The 22,614-nt window shown below is 40.1% G+C and overlaps 3 protein-coding genes and 1 long non-coding RNA gene across 4 annotated transcripts in view; 3 read left to right on the forward strand and 1 right to left on the reverse strand.

Moving 5' to 3' along the window:
• Positions 1 to 5,532, forward strand: part of abcc5 (ATP-binding cassette, sub-family C (CFTR/MRP), member 5) — a 42,351-nt gene extending 36,819 nt beyond the window's left edge. The window contains exons 26-29 of the mRNA XM_077248444.1: positions 2,183 to 2,261; positions 2,483 to 2,596; positions 2,721 to 2,885; positions 4,214 to 5,532. Of these exons, the coding sequence (XP_077104559.1) occupies positions 2,183 to 2,261; positions 2,483 to 2,596; positions 2,721 to 2,885; positions 4,214 to 4,315 (460 nt within the window). The 3' untranslated portion in view covers positions 4,316 to 5,532. The remainder of the gene's footprint in view (positions 1 to 2,182; positions 2,262 to 2,482; positions 2,597 to 2,720; positions 2,886 to 4,213) is intronic.
• Positions 4,570 to 10,161, reverse strand: LOC143757361 (uncharacterized). Its single transcript, XR_013210486.1, has 2 exons — positions 7,541 to 10,161; positions 4,570 to 6,899 (listed from the first exon to the last, which is right to left on the reverse strand). It is a non-coding gene; the product is annotated as an uncharacterized LOC143757361 (long non-coding RNA).
• rnpepl1 (arginyl aminopeptidase like 1) lies at positions 7,598 to 20,355 on the forward strand. Its single transcript, XM_077248449.1, has 11 exons — positions 7,598 to 10,164; positions 12,657 to 12,797; positions 13,268 to 13,419; positions 14,167 to 14,283; positions 14,380 to 14,615; positions 14,818 to 14,931; positions 15,207 to 15,319; positions 15,407 to 15,515; positions 15,749 to 15,973; positions 16,081 to 16,223; positions 17,878 to 20,355. The coding sequence occupies exons 1-11, from the start codon at positions 9,703 to 9,705 to the stop codon at positions 18,142 to 18,144; spliced, it is 2,079 nt and encodes a 692-aa protein (XP_077104564.1). The 5' UTR covers positions 7,598 to 9,702; the 3' UTR covers positions 18,145 to 20,355.
• Positions 20,356 to 21,703: 1,348 nt separating this feature from the next.
• The window catches only part of dvl3b (dishevelled segment polarity protein 3b), a 47,386-nt gene continuing 46,475 nt past the window's right edge, over positions 21,704 to 22,614 (forward strand). Inside the window, exon 1 of the mRNA XM_077248448.1 lies at positions 21,704 to 22,517. Coding sequence (XP_077104563.1) covers positions 22,357 to 22,517 — 161 coding nt within the window. The 5' untranslated portion in view covers positions 21,704 to 22,356. The remainder of the gene's footprint in view (positions 22,518 to 22,614) is intronic.

A 22,614-nucleotide genomic window follows, 5' to 3' on the forward strand; every position in this document is an offset into this window, starting at 1 on the left:
ACTGCACTCCTCTGATGTATACTTTAATTTAATTCAATTGACTCCCAAAGACCTTTTCACACGAATCATGAAAGGGCTTCGTGCGTCATGTGCTATTATTAACTTTCAAATGAAAAATGTTTCAGAAGGATGATTTTACATAATTGCAATATTGAAATCAGACAACGGAAACAGAGACAACTGTGAAATCAGACAAAAGAACGTGTATTTGAGCACAGCACAGGAAACACCTTGAATTGATTTATTTGCCATGTATGTTGAGTAATCCAGTCCAGTAACCATAGGCTGCACTCTGAAAAGTCAACAGCAAATGAGGCTGAAGTTGAAATTGCTTGCACTCTAAGCGTCGCATTACAAGACTTGACCTGTGCAAGCGCAGTGGTAATTAGGTTTGGGTACCGAGTTCGGTACTTTTTAGGTACCGACCGAATTGCCTCGATACTACCGAGTATCGAAACATGTCTTGTTTTTCGGTACCAAGTTTCGGTACCTAAGTGGTTAATCTCGTCAACGTCAGTGAAACAATAAACATGCAGCATGATTGGCTGTGGCGGAAAAACACTAGTTTACGCGGCTGCCCAGAGACGTGGCTCGTCGCACGTGAGGCTGTAGTGTGTGTGTGTGTGTGTGTGTGTGTGTGTGTGTGTGTGTGTGTGTGTGTGTGTGTGTGTGTGTGTGTGTGTGTGTGTGTGTGTGTGTGTGTGTGTGTGTGTGTGTGTGTGTGTGTGTGTGTGTGTGTGTGTGTGTGTGTGTGTGTGTGTGTGTGTGTGTGTGGAAATGATCAAAAGTGTACCTATGTACCCGCCTCGATGCCATAAGCACACACTGCAATATTTTCGACAAGATAATTGCTGCCAAGACCGGTAACACGGTAAATCTGATAAGACACTTAAAAGCGCACAGAATACACTCGAGAGTAGAAAGTTTATCCGCCTTCGACTACAAGAACTGGAGCGTGTCACATATAAACCAAAACTCAGCGTATAGGATACTTGCCTCACAGACATGAGAAATAGTTCTATATATGTTCAAAATATGTCTACTTTTAAACGAAACAATTAGAAATGAATAGTTTGATTACCTAATCCATATAGGCGCGCGCGTTCACTACTGCAGGGATGACGAGTCAGTATCGCAAATTCGCAATAATCATCTTTGCAGCCAACACGTTTAGTAACCACTTGTTCATTAATAAACAATAAAAATATCTCCTTGCTATCGTTTCCCGACACATCCATAATCATTAGGCTACTTTTGCCAGTGCTTTGCGCAAGCTTCATGTGTGCTGAGCGCGAGCATATATCCTGCACCCCAGTAGCCTATATTTAATTCAATTCACATTTATCTATATAGCATTTTTCACAATACATATCGTTTCAAAGGAGCTTTACAGAAAATGCATGTCTAAATTACAATTTAGAGTGATCTGTTATCAGGGGTGACTGTGTGTAATGCATTTCAATTAATTTTCATTCAGTTTCATTGTTAAACAATGCATTAAGTTAAGGCAGAAACAATGAGCTCATTGAAGTAAAGAATACATGTTGTTAAATGATTAGGAAACATAGAAAACTTTAGCATTGGTGCTTTTTTACTGACTCAAAATATGAGTGTAAAAAAGTCAACAAACTGAAATAATAAAAGGTTTTTTTTTAGGTAATGTTATATTGATAAAATTGGTATCGAAAAAAGTATCGTTCAGGAACCGGTATCGAAGTCAAGGTATCGGTATCGAAAATTTTGTTACGATACCCAGCCCTAGTGGTAATGCTATAGCTTTAGGTAATGCTAATGCTAAAGCTTGCTGCTTCACATCATATTCACGTTCTCAATGCGTTGAGAACAAAATTTGAATTGAACTGAGCTGGATAAAGTTACTAACTTTCCCACGCTGTTTTTAAACTCATTGAATCAACACTGAACAGAATTGAGCTGAATAATGAATGCCGCCTTTTTTTTACTGCTGAAATTGGATTTTTTCACAATTTTACAACATTAACACTGTTATTTTATAAATGTGAATCTGCTTTGAAACAATGTATTAAAGCACTACATAATAGACTGGACAGTGGGCAATGTTGACACAAGACATGCAGAAGTGCCTTAACTCCGCTTCATATGAATGTATTTAATTGTTATTTTCTTATTTAGTCATACAACTGTATTCTGTATTTTCAAACAGATCCAACTTGGATCCATTTAAGCTGTATTCGGAGGAGCAAATCTGGGATGCCCTGGAGAGGACACACATGAAAGAATGTGTAAGCCAAACCCACACCATGTATAGCATTTACAGGCAAAGTAGTTTCAGGTTACCAACTCTTTCACATAGCAGCGTCTCATTTTGTCTACCTAAGTCTAAGTATGAAATCTCGAATGACTTCTTGTTGCTCTTGCCTCCATTGTATTACTGTTTCTTTCATTCTTCCCATGGCCTTGAATCTTTGTAACTGATGTATTGCATCTCCTCTCTGTTGTTCAGGTGTCTCAGCTGCCTTTAAAGCTGGAGTCTGAGGTGGTGGAAAACGGGGAGAATTTCTCGGTGGGCGAGAGACAGCTGCTCTGTGTGGCCCGAGTTCTTCTGAGACAGTGCAAGGTTAGTTAACCCACTGACTCATATTTTCCATGTGAGACAGAGCCAATTGGGATTAGCAGATAAAACAGAACAGACTTTGTCTCATTTAACCAGGTCATCCACTTTGTTTCCTCCCAATTTTTAGATCTTGATCCTGGATGAGGCCACAGCGGCTATGGACACAGAGACCGACTGTTTGATTCAAGAGACGATCCGTAATGCATTCGAGGACTGCACCACTCTGACCATTGCACATAGAGTTCACACAGTGCTCAACTGTGACCGTATTATGGTGCTCAATCAGGGACAGGTACGGTATAGTGGCGTGATGACTAGATTTGATGAAAAACAATCTGTCGTAGCAGTTGCTGTGGGAAGTAGGGATGGGTGATATTGCAAAACATTTCTAATTTTCCCCATAATTTTGACAATATTCAAATCTTTGCATCAAGTTATATTGATATATTTTGCATTTGCTCTCAAAATTTTTTTTAAAAAATGTTTTTGCCCATCCACTGCGCCCCCACCCCTGAAATAATCTAGACATGCTGCTTTTTGCTAAATGAACACAAAAGGAACATTTAAAATCATATTTACCCATATAAAAATATAAATATGAAAATTATACAAAGATTGTGGTCATCCTACTAAAAGTGGTGTTTGTTACATCAACAAATCTTTTTGAAAAATAAACATGAAGATCAAAGAAACACTACAATAGAACAAGTTTGCATTTGTCATGCACTATAAGTACACTGTAGAGTCTTTTTAAGGACTGTCCATTGCTATGGTTATCAGTGTCAATCATCATATTTTCGTCAAATGTGTATACATGTGTGTGGAATTCAATCCTGTCTTTAATCCAGTATTTCAAAATCAATTCTGTACTTTTGCAGTGTGTATTTAGCAGCATGAAAATTAAACTTGTATTTAAATGGTGAATTGGTTATAAACAGAACGCAAGCAAAGAGCACTACCTTAATAATCAATAAGGCTATCAATCACTTCAGCACTTATGATCAATGAAGTTGTCTACACTGTGGTATAAATCTCTTATTTACATAGTGTCTACACTTTGTTTGTTATGACAAAAGGATTGGCGATCGTGTTGAACCTCGCCCTAGTGAACCTTTTGAGTGGTATTGAGAGGATTCGAACTAACTCAAATGCCTCTGATTGGCTATTGTGTTCACACGCTCAACAGACATGTCCGTGATTGGCTAAAATGCTCAACGCTGTTAAACATGTTGTAGATAGTTCACTTTGACGCTGTTCACAGACCGCGATCATACACGAACAGGAGTGTTTGAAAGCATCTGCCTATCAGCTGCCAAAGTCATGAGACAAAATAAGCTAAACTTTTAACAATTGTGCAATATTCACAATATTTCCTAATTTTACTTTGTCAGCAAAGATATCGCAATAATATTGCTAAGTTAGGGTTCTGCCGATAGACACAGTCCGAGATATCGCAGATGCCTTTGAACTGAAGACACTGTTGCTAATCTTCAATGTATTACCCAGCCCTAGTGGAAAGAAATCCATTGCTCCATGGTTCCTTCAAACATATTTGTTGAAAGAAGCCTCTTTCTGTGGTTCCTCTGTTAAACTGACTTTTTCTTCTTCTTTTTGACCCAGGTGGTGGAATTTGACGAGCCGTCCAAGCTCTTGGCGAATGAAAACTCTCGCTTCTGTGCAATGCTGGCAGCGGTGGAGAACAAAATCTCTGTAAGAGGCTAAAGGATATCCGAGCCAAGGTTTCACTCCCGAGGACTGAAGGGAACATTCTCCATTAATATTCCAGTCATTGCTGCTTCAATGTTACTCCCTCCTGCAAACCTATAGGGACCTGGGGAGGGAGATTATTGTATTTCCATGAAACTCATGGGCTGTCATTAGGGGCATGCCTGTTAAGATGTACTACTTGTCAGTTTAAATGGTTAGGTCAACAAACACTGATACTGTAATGATATTTACATAATGGAGAGGGGAAATCAGTTTTCATGTAGTTTAATTCATGCAAACTGGTATGTTTCACAGAGGACATATCTCTGTTTATGAGTATATATATATATACATTTACAAGGTGGTTGCAGAGTCCTTTTGTATTGATTCTGTAGGTCTTTGTACATTTATGTAATATATATATACATTCAGATGTATCATCTTTCATTACAGTTTAATATTTTTGACAACTTGACTGTCTTCAGTACATGTGTAAATGTTGTCTTGTGACTTGAACCCTAAACTTTGGCACAGGTGATGTTGTCCACAGGATGCTGTACGAGCACTGAGTCACTGGGACTCTTTTAAGACACAGTGCTGCTTATTCACTGTCTCCTTGTTCAGCACACCAAGGATTCAGTCTTCTTTAGCTAAGAGGCCTTTGTATATTTTTAGCCTATTTACACTGTTAACATTTTTGCCTGTTCCTTTTACTCTTCCTCTTATGTTTTTTATTTTATTTTATGCTCTTTTATGTATGAAAGCATTCCTCATTTTGACTTGTTTTTGCACTTTGTATTCACAGAAGAGTTCGCCTCAGTAGGAGGTCTCCGAATTTGTTTTGATTTTGTCCCAAAAGAGATGCTCGTCGAGCGTAATCTAAACGGGCTTTTTGTTTCCGTGTGTGTTACGTTGTCTATCACAACACTGGTGCAAAGAGATCATGCTGAATGGACCTTCCCAATCTGGTTGTGATGCTCATTTGCAGTCTGTATGAAGGGGAATCTGATTTTGTAGACCCTCATTCCCCCATCAGACCCTGCGAAAATGTCCGTGTCATTTCCATTTCTTTCCATAGCCTTAGCATGATTTCTTAATTGCCTTGTGAAAAGGGTGGAAAGAGAGCAGGAGAGCATACGCTCTCAATAAATTTATTTTAGGTTTACCCTTTCTGTGTCTATGTTTCTGGATTACTGAGAGAGGATTAACTCTAATAAAAAATGTGAAAGATATGCCAATGACTATAGAAGGTCCTTTTAGTCAAATAATAATCCATGTGCTTTCCCGTAGATTCACTTATTCACAGTCCGAAACATCCTGTTATTCTGTCATTTCCTCACATTTTTCCAAAAGAAAGAACATTACAATTTCTGAGGGTGACAAAGATCCAAAGAAAGTTTGATATACTTGAGTCATACAATGAATGACCCCTTTTGTTAAAATGTCTAAAATATTATTTTAGTTGACTTGATATCTTATTGACTGTATGAAGTGCTTGTACTTTAGGAGAAAGTACATAAGCTATAAACTAAGTTCCCTCCACAAACACCTCTGCGTAGTGAAAAAAGGCAGGATAACAAGGGAATCAAGCACTGTAAATGGACATGTTAACTGAGCAGCCAACCCAGTATCATATCACTTATCTGTGCCAACCAACTGCAACAAGACTATATTGTAGTAGTATATTGTTATTTTTGTTATTAATTTAACAGACACTTATCCCACGAATGTCCCTCTAGATAAACCTGGGGTTAATGGGATAGTTTCAGACACCATACATAATGTGATCCACTAACTATTACTATTGTTCCTTGGGCAAAATAATGAGGAATAGTTCATCCAAAAATGTATCATAATCACCCTCATGTCACTTGAAGCATAAAGTTCAGTGGAACTTAATACCAAGGGTATTTTTTCACTTTCATTGTATTGAAAATAGCAAGCTAGACAACTGTTCCATGGACAAAAACTGCATGTACGAGCCACACAATGGTAAACAGATGACAGAATATTCATTTTAGGTTAAATATTCTTAAAGTATTCTTAAGTAAATGTCTTGCTCAAGGTATTGGACTAGTCTGGGATCCATAGGCACATAGCACTTGTCATACACAATGGTAATTCAAAGTACAATAAATGAATAAAAGTAGCTACCATTGGGCACCCATACATTTTCTGGAAGCTTGTTCCAGCTGCGGCATGTTTTAAGTGAATTTTAGGTGATTCTAGCATATCTGCAAGGTATTTGAGTCCTGGGCCATTACAGGATTTATATACTATTCTGAAATGAAACAGTTTTTTGGATTCCAGGTGCCTACAGCAGTGTTTTGTATTATAGCTGCAACTGTCTACTAGTCTTCTTCAGGGAAGGCCAGTAAGACGTCAGATTCAGTGATCTACCCTGCTGGTGATGAATGCATTAATAAGCTTCTCTAGTTCTTGTTTGGGGAAAAAAGGATCTGATTCATGCTATGTTTTTAGATGGTTGTAGGGGAAACTTAAACTAATGTGTTGCAATATTGTGTTACTCCCTAAAAAAAGTAACTAATTGTGTTACTTAGTGGAAAGTAATGCATTACATTACTTTTTCTCACCTGGGCTGGGCTTGCTTGTTTTGTAATTTTAAAAAAACTATTTTTGGCAAATGTAAAGACCCTTTCACAGTAAAAGAAATAAGCCTCATGCTGAAGGAAATGCAAATTCACGCTTGTAGAGTCGAGGGTTCAGCTCAAACACACCATTCACTCTGCTGCCATTCTGCATTGCAATTGACATTGGTTAATAAAGTGAGATTAAATACATAAAGTATATTCGTGTTATTTAATTATTGCAGGTTTGCATAATATTCTGAGTTTACATTTCACTGTTTTAATTCATTTTGAGGAATACTGAATATGATTTTTTGCAAGTGAGATGAGTAAACGCGTGCTCACATTTAGTGTAGAACTACATTAAACATCACGTTCACACACACAACACCTCTGCACTCACGGTTTCTCTCAACATGAGGACAGGAGAGCTGTCACTCAATAAATGGGAAAACCGAGAAACTTGCGTTACTTGTTTGAAAACGCAACAGATATTTTGTTATAATTGCATTACAAGTTACTTGAAAAAAAGTAATCTGATTATGTAACTCATGTTACTTGTAATTAATTACCCCCCGGTTTTCGTATAATTTAGTTATTGCTTTTATATGGCTTCTAATACTAAGATAATAATTCTGAATGACAGCAAGACTCCTGACTTCCTTTTTAGTTTATAGACCCCTGAAGTAAAGGTATGCATTCATCTTTGATATGTTATCTTTATTGCCACATACAATGACCTCTGTCTCTCTTTATTTAACTTGGTATAAGCAGCTGTTAATTTAACTTATGCACTGGCACAGGGAATCTATGGGACCGAAGTCACTTGGCGGTAGATCTGGATGTCATATGCACAGCTGTGATAACCAATATTGTTGTTCTGAATTATATGGCACAGTGGGAGCATATACAAAATTGAACAGTAGTGCTTGTGAACACTGAACAGGCACAAGGATTGAAACTTCCATTCTGTTAATGGGTATATTGTGGTCAACAGCACTGATTCTATAGTAAAACCAACATTGCAATTTTGCCAGAATGAGTATTTAAGCAAACATAATTTAATATCTTATTCAGTGCAATCTCTATGCCGTTTAGATAACCAGCTGGTTGTGCATGGTCATTTTTCCTATTTTTACATTTAGATTGCATTTACCTCATCTAATAAGGAGATTTAGATGAGGCACGTGTAATCATATCTAAAGTTATCCTTCAAAAACACTGATACATCGGTCTTCTTCAGCCCTGTTCCTTGAGGCCCACAGTCCTGCAGAGCTTCGTTCCAACCCTAATCAAACTCACCTGAAGCGGCAAATACTTCCATGCGATGGTCAATTCAAGAAATTCATTTAATAGTTTATGGTCATGTGACCCAGGGTGACAAATCCTTTTTGCTCTATGTGTTTAATGCTTAACTTATAAAGTTAAGCGCCGATCGGGAACACAGACACACATAAGGCATATTTTAAAAGATTCATTATAAATGTACACTTATTTGTATCATATCAACAGTAATAATAAGACATTCCTGTTGTTGCTGCCTAGCCTTGTCGTGGTAATATTCAATGCGCTAATGAGGAAATTAAGTGGTCTTTCATTGTTCCTTTCGACAAGTGTGTTCCTAACGGCTTTATTATGACACACAAGTGCCCTGTTCCCTCCAAAGTCCCCACTTCAGCAGATCTGCCCTTCAGAGTGAGTAGGGCATAGGCATGGATGCCCTGGATATAAACTTTGCAGGGCAGTGGGCCTCAGGAGCAGTGTTGAAGACCTCGTACCATTTTGGATTATAGAGATTTTTGTAATTTATAAAATCTGTTGATATTGGATATTTGTGCATGGTCATTTTTCTTATTCTTACATTTAGATTGGATTTACCTCTTCTAATAGGGAGCTTTAGATGAGGATAATATAGCTAATAATAAGATTTTAATGTCTCTGCTCTATTTTAATATCACTGTTTAAGCAAAGATAAATGTGAATAACTGTTGATGTTTTTTTAACAACAATTTAATGTCAGCAATTTATCGGTTATTGGCCACACAATGAAAATAATTGTTTTAAATCAGCCAAAATTGTAATATTTGTGCATTGCTAATAAGCTAGGTTTAACCCTATGCAACACCATTCCTAATGTAGGGCTGTGGTCATTGTTACATACTATTAACAATAGTAGCTACTAACAAGAGCTACATTGTACCCACAGAGCAACTGTAAAACAGTGTTGTGTTGTTTTCCTGCCATTTGTGCACTGGTGTATCGTGTTTCCATCAGGAGGACAGGAGCTCCGCAGCGCCCCCCTGCAGCTCGAAAACTTTCCCGTCTCGAAGTGATTTCCTCCCCTGCTTTTACTTCCTGTTTTCTAAGGGAGTCACTTATCTCAGCTCATTTCTGCTCATCAGGGCTTCACTGTGCGTCTCTTCCTCTACCGGTAGTTTCCACAGATCTCTCCGTGGCTCTCGGAACGGAACGCAAGCCGTATCGACCGCGGGACATTCACACACACATATTCTGCTTTAGATGGAGGTCGGAGGGCTGAACTCAGTGGTGTCTACGGCTCTAATGGATTTTACGTAGACTTGCGTTTTGTTTTAATGCCTTTTACTGTCTTCCCGTCCGTTTTATTATAATTTCTTGCATTCGGTTTCCTCCTCGGCGGAGTGTCGACCGCCCCTTTAACTCCAGCAACAATGTAACTAACTCGATCGCTTGTTCATCTATCTTTCGCCGATATCCGTGCGCGTTCGCCGCTTGTAAAGTTTCACGTTATCGTCACGTTACCGGGTAACTGTTATTTATTCGCCAAACTTTACGATGGCCGAGCTCCAGCGGCCGACGCTGTGTTGCTGTCGCAAAGTGCTGACCGTGCCCGGTAAGTCCTGCGAGGGCGGCCGGAGTCTGGCTCACTGTCGCCTGGTGGACGTCGCGTCAGCGTCCAACTTCCACAGCTTTAAACTCCGACATTTCCATCTGGACCTTCACTTGAACTTCGCCGTCAAGAGGATGACGGGATGGCAGGTTCTGGAGCTCACGCCCGTCCAGCCTGGCGTCCAATCTCTCATTCTGGACACGCATCCTTCATTATTAATTCATTCCGTGGACTGTAAGGTGCCCGGCGTGTCCGGTGCTCCTGACGTGTTTATGTCCCTCACCTACCGAGTGGAACCGTTCACCGATTACGGATCCTCTCTGAACATCAGCCTCCCGGCCGTGGTGAACCGGCCTCACCGGGCTTTCCGTGTCACCATCCGCTACACGACCACTGACGGCCCTGCGGTAAGGTCAACGCGCTGACAGCTGACGATACACGCTAATAATAACTCTGTTGCACTGTGACTGGACTATTGTACACCGAGCCAAAATCCACTAAAAATACCCCTGCAGTGGAACCTTAATGTTGATAATCACCTTTTCTACCACGTTCGTTTTTATGTCTTTGTTTCGCCAGATTAAATTGGGTTTTGTGGGATTGTCACGTGTTTATCAGATACCTGTAAGGATAGAGAACAGTGACCGTTCTGGAGCCACTGATAAGAATGACCTCAGTGTAGTGACATGTCCCCTTAAGTAGATAACTAGAGTTATCCAGGTCATGATTATGACTGCATGATGTAATTACTGGAAGGTGGGCTGTATTAAACATGCTTCAATGTAGAATTAAAGGGTTAATTCAACAAAAAAGGAAAATTATAGCCATCCTGTGCATGATGGTGAATGGTACCTTATTTTTTTGAAGCCCAAAAAAGTGCATCCATCATAAAAGTAATCCATACGACTCCAGGGGGTTAATAAAGTCCTTCTGAAGTGAAGTGTTTTTATAAGAAAAATATCCAAATTTATAACTTTTATAAACTATATTCACTGGCTTTCGGTAACGGCCGTAGGTGAGTTTAGTTACGGCCAAAGGGTGACCTCTGACCCGACGCATGACGTATTGACGAACGCGCAGAGGGTAGAGCAAAACAAAACACTGGTAATTCACGAATTAGAAGTGTAAAATAAGAACTTTTAAAGAAAATGTGGGAGGAGCTTGAGTTTGTTGCCCAGTTCTATTGGTTTGAACCAACGTCCACTCTCACCTAAGCTTTCGCTTCGTTATGCGTCGGGTCAGAGGTCACTCTTCCGCCGGAACTAGACTCGCGTACTGCCGTTCACTGCTTCACTTCAGAAGGCCTTTATTAACCCCCTGGAGCCGTATGGATTAATTTTATGATGGATGGATGTGCTTTTTGGAGCTTCAAAAAATAAGGTACCATTCACCCCCATTATAAAGCTTGGAAGCGGCAGGGTATTTTTATAATATAACTCTGATTGTGTTTGGCTGAAAGAAGAAAGTCATACACCTGGCTTGAGGGTGAGTAAATTATGGGATCATTTTCATTTTTGGGTGAAATAACCCTTTAAAAATTGGTAGCTGTCTATGTTGATTACAAAAACAAACCCATTTAATGTTATTTATACTGGAACCAGTACTTCTCTTTGCCCACTTGCATAGAGGGGGTTCATTTTAAACCTAATGTGCTTCCTTTAGTGTTGGTTTTCAGTTTTTTATCACTCTGTTGAATGTCTTCAATACAACATAGCCTTTTAGCAGAGTAGTTTTATATGTGCCAGAAAGTTTTCTTTACTTAAAAAAAATCAACACAAGGTTTTTAGTTTTCAGTCAAAAACTACAGCTATAATTTGCAAGCATAACAAACATGTTTCTTGGGAAAGTCTTTTTTTAACCCAGCACAGCAAAAGATTATTCTCACTGATGTTTCCAAAACAAGATATTATCACAATTTTAATCAAACCTCACCTAGGATGGCCAGCTATATAACATTGTCTAACAGTTAAAATCAGCATAATTCTTAACAAATAGAACAACAATATTAAAAACATCACAGAGAACCAAATATACAAGTTTGTAATGCATAAAAAGACATTAAATATCAAAATTAACACAACACTGGCCAATAGAGTGGTGCAGGGATGAAGTATTTCTGTAAACTATTATAACTCAAACTTTCAGGTAAAATGTTTTTAAACTAAGGCTGAATGAGTAATCGAAAGCTTAGTTATGAGTGACCGGCATGTAGTTAATTTAAAGCCTAAGCCTACCTTTAGCTGTTGACTTCTGCCGTTTGTATTTGCAATTCATAAAATTTTGTTCACTTGTGAAGATAATTACAATGAACAAAACGTGCAAGAATCATAAGCTTTTGTTAATCACACAGACCTTATTTTCTCCAATAATCCAAAATCCAGTGAAAAAATTCTATTTGGTTTTTGTAGAGGGAACCAGGGTGATGCTAACTTCTGGGTTGGCCTACAAAAATATGTCACCACTCTATAGAGCAAGTGAAAATTCTGTAAGCTTTCTTACACTGCCCTCTGGCTATCAGGTCATTCTTATCGCTGAGACCTGATTACACCATGTCATTTTAGTGGTATAATATACACAAAAATCATGGGAACATTTAGCTGCTCACCTGTATATGGGTAGTTGTCTTTTGTTTCAACTTTTGTTTCAACTTCATCAAGAACTTAAGTTTGGATTCACAACTGCTTCACCAATAGCACTGCAACAATATAATGAAAAAATGAGATTATCGTGCTTCATTGGATATCAATAAACCATGAAACTTTATACAACTGTGAGAAACCCTAAGAAAATTAGATTTTTTACTTTAATCTTGAATCACTTGCACATTTAAAGCTCTTCTCTCAGAGAACGTTTGTCAAAGGTAATCTCTCATCTCATTGCTCCCTGGTCCCTACATCAGATTTGGTGGCTGGATGCAGAGTTGACATGCGGACAAACCCGTCCATTGGTCTTCACTCAGGGTCACTCAGTCTGCAACCGGTCGTTTTTTCCCTGTTTTGACACGCCGGCCGTCAAAAGCACCTACTCTGCCACTGTCAGGGTAAATCTAAGCTGCTCAGATCCACTAAAATATCTTTGTTGGCCTTCAGTGTTCATTTTTGTTTTTAGATCATATGTATTGTATAGACCTTATGTAGCCCCGCCCCTTTTCAGCACTGCGCTCTTTGTCTTTTGTCTTCCGGTCTGTATTTTCACAGCGATTCTGCGTATTTATGAATGAATGGCTCGTTTTAAAATCTTCCCGGTCTACTGACATTTGTTAAGACATCTGCTTTAAACATTACAATCCTCATGATAACTTTCGTCAACTTTAAATTAAGTAAATCCACTTCAAAAGCTAATTACTCCTGGACAGCAATGCCATAGAAATATAAAGAGCGACCGCAAAAACAGAAGTTCAAAGACAATATTCTAAAGATGGCTGCACCCTCGTTTCTCTGGCGCATAAGGTCTATAAGTGTGACATACTTTTCAGGGGGAGTATTTTCAGAGTATGTGTTTGCGTTACAGGTACCAGAGGGTGTCACAGTGTTGATGAGTGCCTCAAGAAGTGCATACTCTAAACAGGACAGGGTTTTCCAGTTCTCCATGGAGTATCCTGTCCCAGCCTACTTGGTTGCCCTGGTTGCAGGAGACCTACAGCATGCAGATATTGGGCCAAGGTACCGTTGTAGTATCCCTTCTGAAAAGAACAGAAAAGCTAGATACCAGCCTATTTTGTTTTGGAGGTTGCTAAATGCAGGTTTGTATAAGACCACATACTAGCTTTATCAGCATAAAGGTGCTACCTTGGTCAACATGGTTCTCAGAAAAACCATTCTGGTTGACCAACTGCATGGCTATGGTTCTAACCAGCATAACCAGTTCTATCCAGCATAATAAATGCTGGTCTTAATAATAATAATAATTATTATTATTCTTATTCTTATAATTCATTACATTTATATAGCGCTTTCTGGGTACTCAAAGCGCTTTACATATAAGGAGGGGGGGGGGGGGGGGTCTCCTCAACCACCACCACCAATGTGCAGCACCCACCTGATGATGTGACGGCAGCCATATTGTGCCAGAACACCCACCCCACACCAGCTTATTGGTGGAGAGGAGACAGAGTGATGAAGCCAATCAGTATATACTGTATATGGGTGATTAAGAGGCCATGATGGACAGGGGCAAATTTGGCCAGAATGCCGGGGTTACACCCCTATTCTTTTTTTCTGAAGGACATCCTGGGGTTTTTAATGACCACAGAGAGTCAGGACCTCGGTTTGACGCCTCATCCAAAGGACTAGATTAGCAGAATTTTCAGCTGGCTTGTGTGCAAAACATCTCAGGATCATTGTCTTTGTAACACACTATTTTCATTATTGTTCATTGCTATACCTCGGTCACAATATCCTTGCTTTTAGGAGTCGTGTGTGGGCAGAGCCCTGCATCCTGACGTGTGCGGTCAGTAAACTGGGCGGTAGTGTGGAGCGCTGGCTTAATGTGGCAGAGGGGCTCTTTGGCCCTTATGTATGGGGAAGGTCAGTTCTATTCTTCTCAGTCATATCGGTCTTTTTCGCCTCGTCACATCAAGCCTCTTGTCATGTTCAGGCCTTAACCTGTCTCACTCTTTACAGGTACGACATAGTGTTCCTTCCTCCTTCATTCCCCATCGTTGCCATGGAGAATCCTTGTCTTACCTTCATAATTTCCTCCATACTGGAGAGTCAGGAATTTCTGCTGATTGATGTCATCCATGAGATTGCTCACGGCTGGTTTGGGAACGCAGTCACCAATGCTACCTGGGAAGAGATGTGGCTTAGTGAGGGTCTGGCCACTTATGCTCAGAGGCGCATTACCACAGAGGCCTATGGTATACACATCCACACACATACTCACATTCCAAACATAGAGACACATGTGGGCTTCTTGCAAATGTTTATGTATACATTCCAAAAAGATGCCAGTGATATGCCACAGCAAATGCAAAACCTCAGTGTGCAGTGATTCACATATAGTCTTATCCATATCCCACAATGCTCTCCTTACGTTTATCTCTTCAATTTTTGATTCAGGAGAAGCCTTCACTTGCCTTGAGACAGTGTTCCGTCTAGATGCTCTTCACAGACAGATGCGTCTTCTTGGAGACAACAATCCTGTCAGCAAGCTGCAGGCCAAATTTGAGCCAGGTACAACCTTTTTAACAATATATACCAGCTCTTTTAGGTTAAAAGGCATATGGTGATTTTACCACACACCTGAAATAGCTGTATGGTAAATGCATCTAAAATTCCTTGTAACTCAGATTTCAGAACGACAGAAGCTAGGAAAATCCTCATTTGCAAAGTTCAGCCTGTCTGGAAAACGTGCCCAAGTATTTATTATGTACTTGTGAAGTGTCAGACCCATGATTCTTGGGTCAAAGTACCAAGTTATCCATTTTCCTTGTTCTCTTTCTCCAAAGGTGTAAACCCCAGCAGTCTAATGAATCTGTTCACCTATGAGAAAGGCTTCTGCTTTGTTTCTTACCTCTCACAGCTGTGTGGTGACATAAAAAGATTTGATAGCTTTCTTAGGGTAAGAAACATGACAAACATTCACATAAATGGCGTAGTCCACATGCACACATGAATGTTCTGAATCCTTCCACCATGCACTGTGTAGGCCTACATTGAGAAGTTCAGATTCACCAGCGTAATCGCTCAGGATCTGTTGGACTTCTTCCTTGGCTTCTTCCCTGAGCTGAAGGAGAGCTGCGTTGCTCAGCGAGAGGGTGAGTTGCGACAACTGTCAAGAGATGATGATTAACACACAGAGACACTTATAGTTACTCATCTCACTGCGCTCTATTTGTCCTCGGTTAGGAATTTCCCTGTTGAGCCAGTCATAACACCCAGTGAGGGGTCAAAGCAACATTAGCAGTACGAGAGACGGAGGCTAAATAAACAGAAATGTGACACTTCTTCCCCTCCTTCTTCCTTCCCCTTTGCTTCCCTTCTTGCTCAGGACTGGAATTTGAGCAATGGCTAAATGGCTGTGGTCCGCCGTTATGTGAACCAGATCTCTCGGCGGGTAGAGCTCTAACTGGTCCTGTTCAGCACCTGTGTGACCTCTGGGGCACAGACCCCCCCGACCCCCAAGTGATTGCTACATTTGACCTCTCCTCCTGGAGCACCTTTCAGACTGTCCTATTTATGGATCGACTTCTAGACCGCTCACCTCTGCCTCAAGGTATTATGAATCCTTCCCGAAATATGTATACATTTATTTTAGCATGCACTTGGTTGCTTGGATGTTAGACGCTTCTCTTGTAATGTGAAGTGTGATTGGCCTTTCAGAGGTGATGAGTCTTTTGTCAAGCTGCTACTCTGCATTGTTGGACGGTATGAACGCTGAAGTCCAGATTCGATGGCTGCAGATTGTAGTGCGGAACAGCTTTTATCCTGATCTGCCTCGAGTCCGCAGCTTCTTGCATAAACATGTGAGTTTTGTGAATGAAGTGGCTCTCGCACTGTAACTGATAATACATTATCAGTTAGCATGTCCATATTGATTTTAAGATTCTTTTGTGTGGCCTGATGATAGTGAGCCGAGTTAAAGGAAGTCAGTATCTTGTTTTGCCTGTGTTTAGGACAAACACTACAAACACTAGAGGACAAACACAGTCGCTTTTCGACTGCATGGTTCGGCATGACTTGGCTAGGCTCGCTTTACTTTTCCGCCGCAGTTTAGTACTACTTCAAAGTGGGAATTTAGACTAATTGTTATAGTTGCGTCGCCACCTTGTCTACTGGCCACGATACAGCCATTTTTTTTTTTTAAGTTGCGCGCGACGGTCGTTTTAAGCAAGTAGTTTAAAAAAGTTGTGTGAACAAATGATACTACGGTGGCTGTTGCTGACTATTTAAATCAAGCAGTTTTGGTGTCTCGTGTCGGAAATCCAATGCCGCTGGTAGTGACGCTTCTCTCTGACCAATCAGTGATCTGCAGTGTTTACATGTCACATTTTAGTATCGGTACAGTTCGCTTAGAACCTCAACCGAGGCGGTACTAAAAAAGTACCAGGTTGAAAGATGAAAACCCCCCAAAAGTGAGCTGTACCATGCAGTGGAAAAGCACCATATGAAGCTAGGGACTGGTTCTCTCAATTTCTCCATTACTCCGCCACTCAGTACAAACTGAGTTTTCCTTAAAGGGAATCCACATTCCAGTGTTTCTAATGAACGCTCTCGGCTAGTCTTTGACTTGTGACTGCTTATGACGTCATGTCTCATTTCAGAGCTGTAAAGAGATGTCCTCAATCACAACCAGTTTGGCTGGTTTCTTCCTTTGCTTCATAAAAAGCATGCTGTATTGATTTCCACTTTCTAAAGTGTATTGTGTCAAGCATGATTACAGTTCAACTTCAGAGACTGTATTAAGTTCATGAAATCCCCTTGTTTTTATGATGTTACCATGATCTGGTAACATCAGGTAATATCAAACAATTCATTTGAAATGTATAAAATAAACCTCCGAAGTGGAGATATAAAACACATAGTTCTAACACTAAATTCTAATTGGATGAGCTGTGTTTAAAGATGTACACTTAAAGGGATAGTTCACCCAAAAATGAAAATTCTGTCAGTATTTACTCACCCTCATGTTGTTCCAACCCCGTAAGACCTTCGTTCATCTTCGGAACACAAATTAAGATATTTTTGATGAAATCTTAGAGCTTGATCACTCCTCCATACTAGTCCATAGGCTTCTTCAGGGATTGAAACTTGCCAGCCTCAAAAAGTTATTAAAGACATCGTTAAAATAGTGACTCAGGTCTCAGGTCAGTGGAACGAAAAAAAAAAGCGCAAGCTCTAGAGATGCATTTTTTACTTTTAACTTGAGCACCGTGGTTTTAGAATGCCGTGTCATGTGCGAGATGCGAGCTCAACGGTTAAAGACGTCTTTCTATGTTTACATTGAAAAACAATGGAAAAGTAGCGGAGTTGAATAGAAAATGAGTTCTGTGCGAAGTATGAGAAACATGCAGGGTTTTTTGTGCTACTTTTACTGAGGTGTTTTGACTTGAACTTACTGTTGTGTCGGTTTTAGCACTGGGTTGTCTATTAACTATCCTCTTCCTTTTATCTTTCTAGACCTCAAGGATGTACACAGTGCCTCTTTATGAGGATCTGTGCGGAGGAGTGATGAAGTGTTTTGCTGTGGAGGTATTTTATCAAACTCAGGCCCGTTTGCACCCTAATCTACGTAGGACACTTCAGCAGATACTGTTCCAAAGCAGCGCCCTCAACACCAGCACAGCTTCATCTCTACTCCTATCACCAGCCTCTGCCCCTTCCTCACCCACAGACCCCCCTGCCAACGGGACCATCGCCCTGCGGGACGTCAATGTGTCTGCATGAGATCAAAACTTCTGTGGAGAAGCAGAAGGGTTGAAATGAAAAACCAGAAGGACAGGGTTTGAACTCCTTGGTTCAGACTGGACTGTAGCAATGCATTGTGGGAGGGCAGCGCTGATGGGTGTACACTCTCACCAACACTGGGATGTCTATTTAAAAAGGCAGACACTGATTATCATAAGCTAAACGTAAAGCTGCTCAGGACTGTGGAACAAAAATGGAGGCCGGATGTTTGTGATGGTTATTATGCAATGGCCTGTGTGTGTGTGTGTGTGCGCGCAATGTGTGCACAAATGGATAGGGCTATATCACTATCAAGGATATTGGTTGCCATCTGTTATCCATTACCTTTTTGAGTGTGTGTGAATGTGTCTGTTAGTTTTTGTGGGTGTTTTGCATATGTTCCTCTGGCCTATGCACATCATCTCATATGTTGTGTTTGCATCTGTTCTCCAATACAACTGAGGAATCAATTGGAAGACTTGATGAGATTTCAGAGACTTTCCTTTTGTTAGCTGCACAGATGTGTTCGGTGGAGGACCAATCCCTGGCGAATCCCCTTCCTGGACAGTGTTTGAGAACTGGTGTGAATACACATACAGTCTGTACTCTGTTCAAATCTGATCATGGCCTAATGAAGACCCTACAGATTCAACATGCTCTCAGCCTTTCTCTGATAAATGGATTGTTTCCTTTTTGTTTTATTTTTCAGTAACTGGAATCTGGCTTTCTCAAGCTTCTCTTTCCTGGTGCTAACCAATCAGCATTGAGTCTCAGGTATATCAAGACAGAAGAAGTGGAGCCATGTTAGTGCCTTTCAAACCTTTCAACACTGTGGGTGTTTTCGACACTGCTGTCCAAATGAACAGCCTGTCTTTGTTATTTGAGCCATACTAGGGTGACATTGGTGACCACTGTCCTACTTGCAAGTTGCAACATTTGTTAAGATGTTATTTTCAGGAATTGAGATGCTGCGGTGAGTCAAAATGCATTTTTTCCTTTGGAAGAAAAAGTTTCTTTTTTTATTTTATAATAGGCAAATTTCCCTTAAAGGGATAGTTCACCCAAAAATGAAAATTCTGTCAGTATTTACTCACCCTCATGTTGTTCCAACCCCGTAAGACCTTCGTTCATCTTCGGAACACAAATTAAGATTTTTTTGATTAAATCTTTTTGATTAAATCTGAGAGCTGGATCACTCCTCCATAGGCTTCTTCAGGGATTGAAACTTGCCAGCCCCGAAAAGTTATTAAATACATCGTTAAAATAGTCCAAGTGACTACAGTGGCTCAATCTTAAGTTTATCAAACGACGAAAATACTTTTTGTGCGCAAAAACTAACAAAAATAACGACTTTATTTCAACTATTAATTTCCTTCTCTGTTGGCCTCTAGTCAGTTAACGTAGTGTGATAGTGCAGAGCTACGTCACACGTAGGCTCACTATTGGCCGACGCTGGTCATGTGTGTGATGCGTGAGACGTACAACAACAGAAATGCTGCGCTGTTGAACTAGTGAACTCACTCGAGGCCCACAGAGAAGGAAATGAATAGTTGAAATAAAGTCGTTATTTTTGTTTTTTTTGCGCACAAAAAGTATTCTCGTAATTTGATAAACTTAAGATTGAGTCACTGTAGTCACTTGGACTATTTTAATGATGTCTTTAATAACTTTAAGGGGTAGTTTTGTTCCCTTAGAAGCCTATGGAGGAGTGATCCAGCTCTCAGATTTAATCAAAAATATCTTAATTTCAGAAGATGTAGTACTACTATGTTCCGAAGATGAACGAAGGTCTTACGGGGTTGGAACAACATGAGGGTGAGTAATTACTGACAGAATTTTCATTTTTGGGTGAAATATCCCTTTAAATTAGTAACATTTGAAGAGAAAGGAACCGATTATGATTTGTGAGACTGCAGTGAGTGTGGTGGAGTTACAGGCTGATGGGTCCAAGCTGATCATCTGTGGCCTTAATGAAAAGCACCGTGGAGAGACAGGTTCAGTTTTACAGGTATTAAAAGACATCTGAGAGCACTTTGTTTGTCGTGTCTAAGGATCCTACCTTGGATTACACCTTCTTGCATAAAAGGTTATATGACAGACACTCATCAGCAAGTGAAATAGTTTCTCTAACTTATAGAATCATAGCTTTTGTTGATTGGAGGCTTAAACTGCACAGCCAATAATAAAAGTGTTTGTTTCCACCCTCATCTAATACTGTCTACCTTGCTGAGTAAATATGTTACTGATCCTGTCAGCGTTTGCTCTGATATGCTGTTTCAGCCATGTGACACCCTCAGGCGACGTTCATCGTGGTTTTTGTATAGTTACAATAACTTTAAGAACTCTGAAATTTCGATAGAATTGTTAATGCTTAATCTTTTGGGCAATGAACCTACTTCATTTTTGCACCTGAGACCCACGTTTCTCTGTAGGCAAGGGCGTGGTGAGCTGGTGCCTGCTTATGTCACACGGTACCACAACATCCAATAGGAAAATTCAACTGCAGTAGCCACCGTTCAACCTGAAGAGGGCAGCACTCAGACGTTTTACACCATATATTGTAGAATTAAAATACTTTATACCCAAATGTCAAAATGTTTACTCGAATCAATGAACAGCATTAATAAAGCCCCAGTCTCACAAATCATTAACTAAAAATATTTGTTTTAGGGTTTAGTTACCCTTTAATATGGAATTATATGGTTAATATTCTAAAAATATGGTAAATTTGCCAGAGCCATCGACTATAAAAGTCAAACGCAACATTAATTTTTGAGTATCAGAAAATATGTAGGCCTATTTCAGTCAGGCAATAAATTGCTTACCTTCCTTTTGTCAGTGAGACGGATGGGCCTGTTTTTTTGTTCATCAAAACTGGGAGTAAGGGAGGACGGTTTTACTCTTAAACCTTTCTCATCCTCTACTCTTTGTCAATGTTTTCTCATCCCTCAATCTCTTCAGGTTCTCTGTCTTCAACTGTCTATTTCAAGTGACTCGAAATGCGAGTTTCTGTACGCTAATGAATTAACGGTATGCTCGCGCCAATTATGTAAATGGGAGGAGCTAATTGTCGTCAGAAGCGTTCGGATCTCGAGAATCAAAGTAGGGTCACACGGAATTTATTTTGGCCATAAAGAGTGACATTATATTCTTGACAATTTATCACATCACCCTGCCCCTCTTATTAATATAATACAATGTTTTTTTAAAACAGCATAAATTAACAGCAGTACAACAGATACTGCTGTAATGAATAAATACAGCGTAGGCTTATCAGGCTACTTTACAGTATTTCACAAACGGAGAGTGCTTAATTGTGATAAAAATGTGACGTAATGATCCTGTCAAAACTCGTATCTGACACAGTTATTCGACATATTTCATGTCACATAAAACGCATGTCATGTCTGATATAGCTGGAATGAATGTACATATTTTCTTGTGCGCCTCCATAGGTAAACCGCTGTACATGAACCGTTTCATCCTCTAGAGGGCGATATCGGCGCACTAATAATAAACCAATGGTAGCCTATATATTGACAAGGTAAATTACAGCAACGACTCCAGATGCAGATTTGCTGGATTACAAACTCACATCCCAAAAATATTTAAGGGGGATATTAAAAATATTTCACCAAACTATTTAGTTTGCATGCAGTCAAAAAACGCCCGGTGTTAGTGATTAATATGCAGCAGCAACACCGTGACTTAACGGCTCCTTGCGTCATTGAGATGCGTCTTTCCCATATAGCCGAAGTTCAAATACATTTATAAATCAGCAGCAAAAGAACAGTATAATATTTTATAACTCGTCCTGTAGAGGGAGTGCAGTGGTGAATCGATAGGAGGGGCTATCTCACATCGGCCGACAGACAGTTGTTTCCAAAGGACAGAGGAGAGAAAAAAGCAACAGTAACGTTATCCATATAGGGAGTCCATAGATGACCGACGTGTAGTCGTGTAACGTTACTATTCTTCCGCTTCACTTTGAAAGGAAACACTGTCTATTATACATAAATACTATACTATTAGATTGATTTGTGTGACAAACGAACGCAAGGATACTGCGCTATCGGGTTTTATTGTCGCTGAGTGAAGAGAGCGCGCGGAGGTTGAGAGTGAATAACGTATCGAGCGTTCAGCGGTGGACGCGAGAGGCGCACGCCGCTGTGGGGCTGATGCGTGCGGCCTTTCCCTCAGCAGCGGCCCGCCATGGCGGAGACCAAGATCATCTATCACCTCGACGAGCAGGAGACTCCCTACCTCATCAAAATACCCATTCCCGCTGAGACCGTCACTCTCGCTGACTTCAAAAATGTCCTCAATAAACCCAACTACAAATTTTTCTTCAAATCCATGGACGATGATTTCGGGTAAGGAACAATAACGTTACGCATGTTAAAAGACAATAACACCCTTTTTATTTGTATTATCATTCAGTGTTCCTGTCAGTGAGTGTCGCTACCTTAG

The sequence above is a fragment of the Siphateles boraxobius genome, unplaced genomic scaffold, assembly GCF_051911475.1.
Source record: "Siphateles boraxobius isolate OS27281-9 unplaced genomic scaffold, OSU_SipBor_1 30, whole genome shotgun sequence".
NCBI lineage: Eukaryota > Metazoa > Chordata > Actinopteri > Cypriniformes > Leuciscidae > Siphateles > Siphateles boraxobius.

Bases quoted from the DNA above. Each gene is read 5' to 3' on its own strand.
- rnpepl1 (XM_077248449.1), top strand. From the start codon at position 9,703: ATGGCCGAGCTCCAGCGGCCGACGCTGTGTTGCTGTCGCAAAGTGCTG. The intron at 10,165-12,656 runs GTAAGGTCAACG...TCCCTACATCAG, and splicing joins CGACCACTGACGGCCCTGCG to ATTTGGTGGCTGGATGCAGA. The intron at 13,420-14,166 runs GTACCGTTGTAG...CCTTGCTTTTAG, and splicing joins CATGCAGATATTGGGCCAAG to GAGTCGTGTGTGGGCAGAGC.